The sequence below is a fragment of the Platichthys flesus genome, chromosome 20 (assembly GCF_949316205.1).
Source record: "Platichthys flesus chromosome 20, fPlaFle2.1, whole genome shotgun sequence".
Taxonomy (NCBI): domain Eukaryota; kingdom Metazoa; phylum Chordata; class Actinopteri; order Pleuronectiformes; family Pleuronectidae; genus Platichthys; species Platichthys flesus.
The window spans coordinates 834,795-847,721 of NC_084964.1; the positions used below are offsets into that span (position 1 = coordinate 834,795).

General features: G+C 41.0%; 1 protein-coding gene across 1 annotated transcript in view; it reads right to left on the minus strand.

The window, feature by feature from the left end:
• rbfox3a (RNA binding fox-1 homolog 3a) overlaps nt 1-12,927 on the minus strand; it is a 67,217-nt gene that overhangs the window by 24,446 nt on the left and 29,844 nt on the right. The window contains exons 5-6 of the mRNA XM_062378710.1: nt 10,398-10,458; nt 3,017-3,070 (exon numbers count right to left, since the gene is read on the minus strand). Of these exons, the coding sequence (XP_062234694.1) occupies nt 3,017-3,070; nt 10,398-10,458 (115 nt within the window). The remainder of the gene's footprint in view (nt 1-3,016; nt 3,071-10,397; nt 10,459-12,927) is intronic.

Below are 12,927 nucleotides of genomic sequence, written 5' to 3' on the forward strand. Positions count from 1 at the left end.
GTTTCCTGCTAAGAGTCATGACCTCAGATTTAGCGGTGCTGATCCTCATCCCAGCCGCTTCACACTCGGCCGCCAGCCGATCCAGTGAGTGCTGAAGGTCACAGGCCGATGATCCAATGAGGACCACGTCATCTGCAAAAAGCAGTGACGAGATCCTCAGACCACCGAACTGCAACCCCTCCCCACCACGACTACGCCTCGATATCCGTGTGAATTGGTGAATGTAAAACTGTACTGTAAAGCGCTTTGAGTGGTCATCAAGACTAGAAAAGCGCTATATAAAAACAAAGCCATTTACCAAAACCATTAACTTAACAAATGGGACAAGACACCGTAATTATAATATTAAAATGTACCTTTAGCTGTAAATATTGTGTGCTGACATTGTTTGTATGTAGATTATTGTGTTCTTGGGTGTACCTGGCAATTTATGTATGTGCTGAGGGCTGACACTTGTATGTGTTGGTTGATAAGGAACTCATTGTTGTGCTTTAGACCCCCGGCTTCACACCAACTGCTGCTTGGGAGCTCTGACCTCTATAAAAAACATTGTTGAGTCATATTGGTAACTGTGTCAGTGATTAAGGTGCTACTTCTGATTCAGTTACTTTACCTGGAAAATATGAGGATTCAAAACCTATCTTCAATCAAGGAGTATGTTCTATATTTCGAGTTGATATTCAACTATCAGACATTTCTGTCGGACCCCACACTGACATTCTTGGACAACAGGGATAAAAAGAGTTCTACCTTATATATCTGTGGAACAATAAGCAATCAGTCACAACTCTATTAGATAAAGCAAATACAATCCACTAAAACAGACCTGTCATAACATCAATATTTACATAATTTCAAAATAGTTTCTGTTGTGAGTTGGTCTGAGATGTTTTAATAAAATTTGCTCAGACTGAAACATTCATGTTTGTTTTGTCAGTTCAAAACTCAGTTCAAACCTCCGAATTATTACGATAACATTAAAATGATTAAAATAATTAAAAGGAATGATATTTGACTAGACGTAACCTTTATATATTCACAAGACACATGGTAAACAATTAACCAAACAATTTCCAAGTTATTTTTTGCCATCTTATGATTTTACCTGTAAATTGTTGGATGGTTAAATATATATTAAATATTTAATAAACCCTTCATATGTTTTGTGTGTAGTTTAAAGGAATACAAATACTTAAAAATAGTATAGTTCAAATGCAGTTCTTGAGTAAATGTACTTAGTTACATTCTACCATTAATTATATTATTTAATGTCAATTATTTAGTTACTAATTAGTCTTGAAGTTGTACCAGTATACACTATGCTGACAGTTAGAATATTTTGCCATCCTACATTATGAAAATGGAGTAGCTTAATCTGTTTGCTATAAACCTGCACAGCTAATGCTCGATACAAGCCTGATGTAACATTACCTGTGGAAAGATGGAAAGGTCTGATGTTACACTGTGAGCCACATTGAAGCACAGATGGTGGTCGACTGTGTGCAAGGTGCATCGTTTCCACCATCACTCGCAGTATCTCCTTAAACCTTAGCACTAAACATTCCGCATTGGAATACATTCCATATGTATGAGCTGTGCAAACAAAGTCACCAAGCTATGTAAATGCACTTCATTATTTCTAATTGTGCCTTATCAAATGGTAGATTTTACAAAATACATTGCTAATGCTAGTTACTGTTAGCCTTATAGGCTGTTGGGCTTCACATAATATTGAGGCTGGGTCGAAATATCCTCAGACAGGACAAGGCTGCCAAATAATTAATACTTATCGCATATGACATCATTATGATGATGAATTTGGGATCTAGCAATCAATAGACAAACAAGCCTTACAATGCACAGATGAATTTCCTGTTGAGCAGTGGAGGAGGAACCAGAAGCAGCTGCTGACAGCGCACTGGATGAAAAACTGCAGTGTATTGACAGAACTGCATATGCTGTCAGTCTAGCGTGGTTCTTGCTTCAATATCCCATTCTTAACTCTGTCAAATCACTTAGAACATAATTGTCCTCTTTGAAAGGAGCACTGCATACGAAAAATCCCATCTTTCCCCTGTACGTATCACACCTAGTCATGGAAGGTAGGGCCACACACTTTTCTGTGTGGCAAACTGTACACTGAAATTTGTGCACTCAAACACAATCACAATCATTCGGAATGATCACAAATTATCCTAAAACACAACCCCTCAGACTAACCACCATCTACTACTATGCATTTTACTGTTGGGAAGACTCCTTTATGTTAAGTAATTTGACACGATCTTGGTGAGAAAAGCATTTGTCGGAGCTTTGCTGAAATTCACCTCAGTTTGCTCAGAAGTTTTCACGTATAAAAAATCCTCGGTTAACTATTAAAAAAAAATGTCCAAGCAAAGCTATGTATGAATTTTATAAAAAACTTCATCTGCAAGCTGCTCTTTTAGTAACATTCTGTTTGGTTGGATGGGGCGGAAATCAGAAAAAGAGAGAAAGATAAATAAAAGAGATGGGTGGCCTCTCTCTTACAGGAAAGTTATTAGAGGAGTCCTGTAAAACCCCTAGGGATGAACAGATTTCAAACTAATAAGCAAAAATGTAGAGCCGTTGAGAAATGCAGTCAGTCTTAGCAATTGTACCATAAAACAAGCTTAGATGTATATAAATATAATGCATTGACATGATGGCAACATTAGCAAATGTATTGTATTCACTGTAGGGAGGATCAGGCAACTCTCCTGGACCTTTTGAGCAGTATATGTCTCTTGCCTGTGCACCATGGAACCATGAGGACAAATTTATGTTTCAAGTATTTTTCATTAGTTAATGATTTGGGTTTAAACCAATGCATTAGGTGGATGTCCACACATTTCCTTCACACACTACAATGGTAGAAAAGAGGACAAGGAATTAAGTTGAAAAAAGAAGCACAGATGTAAAGACTGCTTCATATGGATTCTACAACACAGTATGTTTTTCACAGTGTTTTTATTTTCAGACCTGTGTGTTTACTAACCTGCATAAAATTCAGGACCATAAACGGCTCCAACTACTGGATTCAGCTTCCAGCCTGCACAGGAGACACAAACACACACACACAGGATGAATGTTAGTATTTGATTTCTCCATGAAGCTATGTATCATAATGCCAAAATTGCTGCTTCCATCTTAGTATGTTACACCAAAGTGCTTATTTCTACATTTTGTTTGACCAATCGATTAACTTTTACACATTTGGAACCCACTCGCCCCCTTCTTGTTCTTTTTTTGTTCGTCTTCCTCCATGCATATGTGTGTGTGTGTGTGTGTGTGTGTATTTGTGTGTGTGTTTATGTATGTACAGGCCTGCACTGGCCTGGTGACAGTGACAAATGGGAAACCCTTTAGGGGTTATCCTCTATCTCTGCACCCAAAAACAAGATAGACATGGATGTGACTGTGTGCATGTGTGTGCATATGCTCATGTGTCTGGTCATTTAATTCTCTCCCTTGAACATCCATCCCCTCCCCCTTGCTTTCTTTTAAATTCCACAGCTCTCATCATTCTCATTAACCCATTCAGCTTATCATCCATTTACCAAATCTTCCTTGTCCATCATGACAAAGTCCCCTCCTCCATCTCCAATCTTACTCTTTCTCTGCTCACCACTCGTAAGAAGAGATTTTACTTTGCTATTTTCATGATATTTCAAAACAAATCAAATTTTTCATACTCTTTGACAAATCCCAATTTAATTTACCTAATTTCACGACTCTGTATGTGGAATGCATATATTGTGGAATCTTCACACTTGTCAAGTGGAGTCTTAGTGATCATGGGAAGTTTGGTGCAATTTGGACCAAAGTAAGTAACTTAAATAGTAAAGTAACTTAAATAGTAAAGCGACCAGTTCTCTGTAACAGTCAGTGTGTTAATGTGGGTGTGTGATCTGTCTTCAAAGCAAAAGCAAAGCATTCATTTTGAGCTGCAATGTCTTATATCAAGCTGAATTACAGAATTTTTTAAGTAAATCTTTCAAACAGTAATAAAGAAACCTCCCTTAATTTTGGGGGGGAGAAATTAACCAGAATTTTTTCTACCTTCACTCTGCATGGTATATAAATTAATTTGCACAAAACTTGCAGTGACAGTTTATTGTAGAACTTGTTGGGCAAGAGTCCCTACAGAACTAACCATGTGGTAGGATCCACACACAATGGGTCGTAAAAGCGTGGCCTTTGAGCCAAGATGAAGCCAGCTAAAGTCTCCCTCTAAGATCCAGCATGGAGATTGTATCTTCTGGTGTTAACTTAATCCCTGGGGTCTCCCCAGAAACCCCTGCTCTGCTCCTGGCCGCTCCCACTCTCCTTTGACCTCTGACACTCAATTGGCTAAAAGCCAGCATCATCCCATGACCAGCACCTCAAGGAGGCAGAACCTCTCAGGTAGAATAAAACCACTGAGACATCAATTATCAGCCATTTTTACCCTGCTCTGAAGACATCATGAGGCCCCTTCGGGGCCTCCCAGCTGTTTTAGTTGCAAAAGGGGGTAACCTTAACTTCTAGTTTATCAGCCATTTCCCCTGCTCTGAAGACGTCAACAGACCCCTCCGGGTCTTTCCAGATGATTTAGTTGCTAAAGGGGGCAACCAGAGTTATTTTCTTTCATTTCTTTTATTTTCTTTTATCTTAAGTTTGATCTTACTTTGATAGAGACTATTTTTGTTTTTAACTTGAAAAGGCCGTGCACAGGAACTCACTCGCTCGCTGGCCGAGCTCAGAGACTTTCTTTCCAAATCCACAGCCGTCCCCTGCAGAAGCGCGAGATTCATTCCGCTGAGGAGCACGACCTCCACATCCCTGACGAAGGACGATGTTCATCCCGTTGAGGAGTAAGACGAATCTGCTCCTATTCGGCCCAGCCGACACCGCTGCGACAGAGGAACCAGCGCAACAGAGCTTGAGCGACCACGATTATTCACTGGACTTCCGAAATATCCGCGCGACACGCGCATGCAACACCGTGAAGGTCACAGTAAGAGGCTTTATTGTCTGGGCAGATGTTAATCTAATACGTAGCGTATTGTTTTAATACTTGAATGTATTTGTTTTGTATGAGACCGCAGAGTCTCCAGTGTTTTTAGCGGCTATTCGCCACTTCCGGTTTCCGGTTACGGCCTTGTGCCATAGTTTTTAAGCGCCGTGAGCAGCGTCTCCAGCTCATTGTGACCGTTTGAACAACTTTAAAGAGACTTTACTGGTCAAACCTCAGCACACAACGCCACTTGGGTGCTGAGTGGTAAAGTAAATGTAACTTGTCTCTGACGTTGCTTTTAAAGAGCTTTGCTCTCTCCTTGTATTCTCTCTCTCTCTCTCTCTCTCCTTCTAAACCGACCTATACACACATCCGATCTGTATTTAGAATACAGTTCATGTAACATAGTTAAATCTATATTCAGAGAGGCTGGACACATCTGGAAGCCATGCGGCCGAACGCCAAAGCAGAGACAAAGAATTCTCTTTGTCTGAAAATCCCTTTGTGTAATTCATGTGACCACCAGTGTGAGCTCCGGCCACATGGTGTCATTAACATAGACTCCATTTTGAAGAACGCAAGTTAAACCACCATTTTGAGTCTATTATTGCCACGCCTCCTCTCTCACTCTCCCCCCATTCTGGCTCTAAATTCATAACGGCTCCGCCATCTTGTTTTGTAGTCAATTCGCCATTTTGAGAGTTTTTAGGCCTTGGTTCCACGAATCATGATCGGCCGCCATCTTAGATGTGACGTGACTTCGTCATCGCCACGCCCCCCTTCTTTTTCTCTCTCTCTCTCTCTCTCTCTCTCTCACACACACACACACACAGACACAGAGACACATTGATAGACACAGACAGATACACACACACAGATACACATAGATGAATACATGTGTTTTCTAAATTGTGATAAGCGGCTGCTGTTGTTATCTTTGAAATATGGGAGTTTGTTAAAATTATGAATCATTAAATAACACTAACTGTATTTCACATGCACACACATAGACACACTCACAGAGAGACACTTTGACACAGACACACACGCATGCCATGACAGACATACATAGGTAGACCGCCGGTTTTACATGTACTTTCTGAATTGTGATAAGTGCTGCTGCTGTGTTTATCTTTGAAATATCGGAGTTTGTTAAAATGATGAAACATTAAATAACACTAACTTTATTTCCCCTTTTTAATAAATGCTTTTGTAATTAAAGTATCTGTAGTCTGTGATTATTTGTGCATATGTATGTGATTGCAGCTGGATTATGATTGCCTGTGCTCGAACTTAGAAGCCTTCACTGTTAATTAAATAATTATTAATATTAAATATTGAGATTATTGATTTGACATTTATCATTATGAGACTGATATTTAAAGATTGAATTGTTGGTCCCTGTAACCAGGGTGGTGCCCCGCGACAATAAGCAATGATTACAGATTTGTATTATTCTTAATTGATAATTTTATTGTTTTCATTAATTATTTTAACTATTATTAATGGATAACCGTATCATTTCTAATTAAATGTGTTACTGTTCTTAATTAATAGCTTTATCATTTTTGATTATTTTTAATAAATAATTGTTAATTTAATAATCATATTTCATGATTATTAATAATAAGCCAACGTCAATTCTACTCCTACTATTGCACAACAAACTAAATATAATTAGGGGTCACTAATGAAAAGGATAGATTTCAAAGTAGCTCCAGAGCATTGCCACAGGCCAAGCAAACCGCCTATTCCAAATAGGCAGGTTTAGAACATGAACGGCACTAGTTAATCAAATGTGAACAACTCTTTACAAGTTAAGACAGAGTCCACTGACTAGCTTCCATTCATCGCTTTCGGCTTTCTTTCCATTCATAGTGCCAGCTCAAAAGCTAGATTTGGATGATAAAGTGTAACAACCTTCCTAAGTTTTGGCTGAGGTGCCTCGCTTCTTAAAGTAATAATAAAAAATACATTACATTAATCACATTTCATTTAGCTGACGCTTTTATCCAAAGCGACTTACAATAAGTGCATTCAAACCCGAGGGTACATACCAAGGACGACAAGAATCAAGAAAATACAATTTCTTCAAAATAAAGCAAAACTACAAAGTGCTATAAGTAAGTGCCATTTAAGTGCTACTAAAGTGTTAGTTTCAAAAGTTGTTAGTATTTTTTTTTTTTTTTTTTTTTAATTCAAGGTAAAGTCGGAAGAGGTATGTTTTTAGCTTTCGGCGGAAGATGTGTAAACTTTCTGATGTCCGGATGTCAATGGGGGGCTCATTCCACCATTTAGGAGCCAGGAAGGCAAACAGTCGTGTTTTTGATGAGTGTTTAGCTCGCAGTGAGGGAGCAACGAGCCGATTAGCCGACGCAGAGCAGAGTGAACGGGGTGGGGTGTAACGTTTGACCATGTCCTGGATGTAGACTGGACCGGATCCGTTCACAGCATGGTACGCAAGTACTAGTGTTTTGAACCGGATGCGAGCAGCCACTGGTAACCAGTGAAGGGAGTGGAGGAGAGGAGTAGTGTGAGTGAATTTAGGTTGGTTAAAAACCAGTCGAGCTGCTGCATTCTGGATGAGCTGCAAAGGTCGGATGGCAGTAGCAGGTAGACCTGCCAGGAGGGAGTTACAGTAATCTAGGGGTCAGATGACCAGAGCCTGGACCAGAACCTGCACCGCCTTCTGAGTGAAAAGGGGGCGTATTCTCCTGATGTTGTACAGCATGAATCTACAGGACCGTGTTGTTGCAGTAATGTTGGCAGTAAGGGAGAGTTGGCTATCGAGTGTTATGCCCAGGTTCCTAGCCGTCTGAGTGGGGGTTAACACAGAGTTGTCAAAGTTAATAGTAAGGTCGTGGATGGGAGAGTCTTTCCCTGGAAGGAAAGGTAGTTCAGTCTTGTCAAGGTTAATCTTCAGATGGTGTTGAGACATCCACTGAGAGATGTCGGTCAGACAGGCAGTGATTAGTGCTGCTACCTGTGTTTCTGATCGGGGAAAAGACAGGATTAGTTGGGTGTCATCGGCATAGCTATGGTAGGAAAAGCCGTGTGAGTGAATGACAGAGCAGAGGGAGTTGGTGTACAAAGAGAAGAGGAGAGGACCAAGGACAGAACCTTGAGGGACCCCAGTAGTGAGGGGACAAGGTTCAAACACAGATCCTCTCTAAGTTACCCTATAAGTGCGTTTATTGAGGTAGGAAGAGAGCAGGGAGAGAGCAGAGCCTGAGACACTGGGGTCCTGAAGGGAGGAAATGAGGATCTGGTGGTTCAATGTGTCAAATGCAGCAGAGAGGTCTAGAAGGATGAGGACAGAGGAGAGAGAGGCTGCTCTAGCAGTGTGAAGCTGCTCAGAGACAGCAAGGAGGGCAGTCTCAGTTGAGTGACCTGCCTTGAAACCAGACTGGTGAGGGTCAAGAAGATTATTGTGGTTAAGATAGGGGGAAAGTTGATTAAAGATAGCACGCTCAAGAATTTTGGAAACAAATGGAAGGAGAGAGACAGGTCTGTAGTTATTTACTTCAGACGGGTCGAGGGTGGGTTTCTTCAGGAGAGGATTTACTCTTGCCTCATTCAGAGAATTAGGGAAACAGCCAGTTGACAGGGAAGTGTTGATTAGATGGTTAAGAAAAGGAAGAAGGTCAGGGGCAATAGACTGGAGAATGTGAGAAGGGATTGGGTCAAGGGGGCAGGTGGTCGGGCGGGCGGAGGTTATCAAGGTCAGAACTTGATTGGGAGACAGGGGGGTGAAAGAGGAGAGCGAAGGGGATGAAAATGAAGTTGTTTGACGTGTGGTTATAGAAGGAGGATCAGAAAATAAAGAGCGTATGTCATCTATTTTTTGTAAAGTCGTTGACAAAGTGGCTTGGTAGAAGGGAGGAAGGAGGAGGGGGACTGGGAGGGTTGAGGAGGTTGGAAAAGATGGAGAAGAGTTTTTTGGGGTTAGAAAATGAGGCTTGAATTGCAGTTTGGTAAAAAGTGCTTTTGGCTGTGGAAATAGAGGCGAGAAGAGGAGAGAAGAGAGTGATAAGCTAGCAGGTCGTCCAGGTGTTTAGATTTCTGCCATTTCCTTTCTGATGCTCCCATAGTGGCTCTGTCGGCACGCACCGAGTCAGACAACCACGGAGCTGGGAAGGACTTACGGACCTGTCGTGACGTAAGAGGACAGAGAGAGTCAAGAGAGGAGGACAGAGTAGAAAGGAGAATGTCAGTGGCAGAGTTAGGATGCATGAAGGAGAAAGAGTCAGTGAAAGGGAGGGCTGATAATACAGAGGAGGCTAGAGAGGAAGGAGAGAGGGAACAAATGTTGCGACGGACAGGTACAGACTCTGTTGATGTGTTAAGGTTGTCAGTTTGAGATAATGGGAGAGAGTAAGAGATAAAGAAGTGGTCGGAGACATGAAGTGGGGTTACAGTGAGGTTAGATGTTGAGCAGTTTCTGGTGAAAATATAGTCCAGGTGGTTACCGGCTTTGTGAGTAGGAGGGGAAGGACTGAGTGAGAGAGCAAAAGAAGAGAGTAAAAGTAAAAGATCAGATGACTTGTCTGTCTGGATGTTAAAGTCACCCAGAAGGATAAGTGCAGGGCCATTTTCTGGGAAGTTTGACAGGAGGACATCTAATTCCTCCAAAAAATCTCCCAAAGAACCTGGTGGACGGTAGAGGACAACAATAGTTAATTGTACCGGTTGAGTAACAGTCACAGCGTGAAATTCAAAAGATGTTGGGGTAAAAATTGGAAGCGAGTAGAGAGAAAAACATCCGAAGTGCAGCACACATTTTTAGAGGGTTCTTGTTTCCGGACTTTCCTTATTGCTAAGAACACATCTTGCCGGGCCGTTTGAATTACTAATACAGTCAGCTAGGCCTGACACGATAACACATTTTGCTGGACAATGCAGTGTCCCAGAAATTACTGTGATAAATTATAGTTTTGTGATTATTTTCGACCATTTTCCTTCCCACATTGTTAAGATTAAAGGAAGGCTTAAATAAAAATATTCAATCCACTCTTTCATATTACTTCTCCCACAATCTGCACAGTCAGTCCGCACTCTGTGCAGTGTCCGTCAGCTGCCTCTAGATCAGCTAACAGCTAAATACCATTGAAATAAATGAGTTACAACCAATAGAGGGCAGTCACTGAGCATTTTTACCAAAGAAAGTCTATAATTTAATCTCTGCACTACAATGTCAAGATGTTGACCTGAATCAATCAACAACAATGCTGAATATCCATAAACATTGATTTTCAGCGATATAAAATGGCATCAAGGTTTAGTTACACCAGTTCCTATGTAATGCATAATAATGGAAGAAATGGGCAGCAACAATTAGGATGGTGACAAGAAAAATATAGTCATAAAGCTGAATTCTCACCATTTGTATAAGGGTTGGTCACCTTTTTGTTAGTCATTACTCTGGCAGTGGCATTGTTGACCTGTTGACAGACGTACAGCTGTCAATGAAAGGACACACACTCACACACACACACAACTAGAACAAACAACAAGACACACAGATCAAACAACAAGCAAAACCTGCACAGTGTGAATAATCCACATTATAAGCTTTCTTCATGCCATGCTGGAATTTTAGCATTTCAGCAAGTGAGGCTACATGCAGTTAGTCAAAGATGATGTTCAACAACAGCACTTTGCTTAATTAAGACGACATTCACCATTGTGGTTATAATACCAAGCTGGTAATAGAACAATCACTGTCATGGTTAAAAGAAGCATTAAATGACAGTTGTAAACAAGAAGTGAAGAGTGGTGTCCTCCATTAAGATCCAATATTTGTTCAGTCCATCCATCCACCTTGACCTTACACTCAGCAGACTTTGCCATCATAATTGCAATGTCCGCTAGAGGGATAATTATTAGAGATGAGCCGGATACTCGGCTGAAACGAGTATCCGGTACGGATAAAGCACTTTTGCCGAGCACGAGTATTATACGAGTAATACGAGTCATTATCTGTGCTCGGACTGAATGAAAATCCTCACACAGCGTCACAGCGCTCCTCCCCTTCACACACCGCTCTGCTCACTCACTCACAGAACAGCTCTCTGTCTCTCTCAGTCACTCAGGTTCGCGGGTCTTTTCGGTTAACGTTTAGGGTTTCTTCAGCTTGAAGTTTGTTTTTATTTCAGTTTGTACTTACTTATTAACCAGTAGAGTTCTGTTAAACGTGGGTTCGTTCAGACGTGGTGCTGGTAGAAAGCGACTCGCGTTGCGTCTCTGCCTGTCGGAGATTTTTTTTTTTGTTTTTGTTAAACAGTTTTTTTTTTTTACTTCACGCATTAAGTGTCTGACTACTCTCTAGCGTCTGGCTACGCTCCCTCACTCTCTCTCTCTCTCTCTCTATCTCTCCCTCGCTCTGCCAGTCGTTGGAGTTTTTTTTTTTTTTTTTAAACCGTCAGTTGGCTCTAACCAGTTTGTTATTTTACTTCACGCACTGAGTGTCTGACACATTCTAGGTAGTAGTGGTATAAAAAATATTACAAATTAAGCTACACACACACACACACACACACACTCCCCCTCTCTCTCTATGTCTCTCTCTTACTCACTCAAACACACACACACACACACACACACACACACACACACACTCCCGGGTTAAATCACACCCACTTCCGGGTTAGGCCCCGCCCACTCCGAGTACGGATACGGATACAGATAATTCATATGGTTAACAGATACAGATACAGATACAGATAATGCTGTACTCGCTCATCCCTAATAATTATACTATGTGAACTTAAATGTATTATTTATAAACTGTATTTACTGATACGAATCACACTGTCACACAAGACTTCTAGATGTCATTTAAAAATTAAAATTGGAACAACCTTCCAACCTCTGCTCTTATAAACTATTGGAAATTCCCCTGCTATTCACCACTGTACTGCATATAATGTTCCTACTTAAGTTTGTGTCTGTTTGAGGGACTTAAAAGAGGCTTGAGGTTAAAACAAAGGTGTTAATTTTTGTGAAGCCACACAATATAGTGAGAATTGATCAACATTTCATTGCAATGTTTAATTTGCATCTATAGTTACATTGATTTAAATGCTATGTCTCAAGATGCTACTAAAATGTAAATTTAGACTTTATTATTTCACTATTTTCTGTATTCACAACACTACCACTAATTTAGCAATGGAAAATATATATATTATATCTGCTCAATATCCTTTTCATGTTTCTGTTTAGGGCAAAGATCTTGTTTGTCATGAATACAGTCCAAGGTAATTTAACTAAGACTTAAATAAAACGAAATAATCTTTCTTCAGGTAAAATAATGCATCAGTGATGTTTCACACTTAAAAGGTGATGTTGGAAGTCTCTCCTCTTAATGGTGGCAGGACGGTTAGCGTGATTGCATTGTTGGTAACCCATCTGCATCTTCAGCAGGTGTCTCAGGTTCATGAACGTTTCATGACATTACATGTCATTTAACTGATGCTTTTATCAAAAGTGACCTACAAGTAGTGCATTCAACATCTATGAGGGGGCATGTTTTGGGGGGGTTCAACCCCCGGATGATTAGGCATGGGCTGGGATTTGAGCTGTTGCCCTTATGGTTGGAGGACAACTGCCCTACCCCCCTCTGCCTAGACTTATATGTCCCTCTAAACCAGGGGTGTCCAAACTTTTTTATCCCGAGTGCCACATACAGAAAAATAATGTGAAGGTCTGGGCCATTCATGCCATGCCCCCCTGCCCTTGATAGGACTGTTGACAGTGCGCCTCAATTGCGTCGCTCAGGGCGGGGGCCTTGGCGGCGTTTTGAGGGACAGCTGGCAGGTCAGGGGTGAGATGGGCGCCACCTAGTGTCTAAACTGAGAAGTACAATACAGTGGGCCATAGTCCGTTACGTTACAATTAATTTAGCTGAC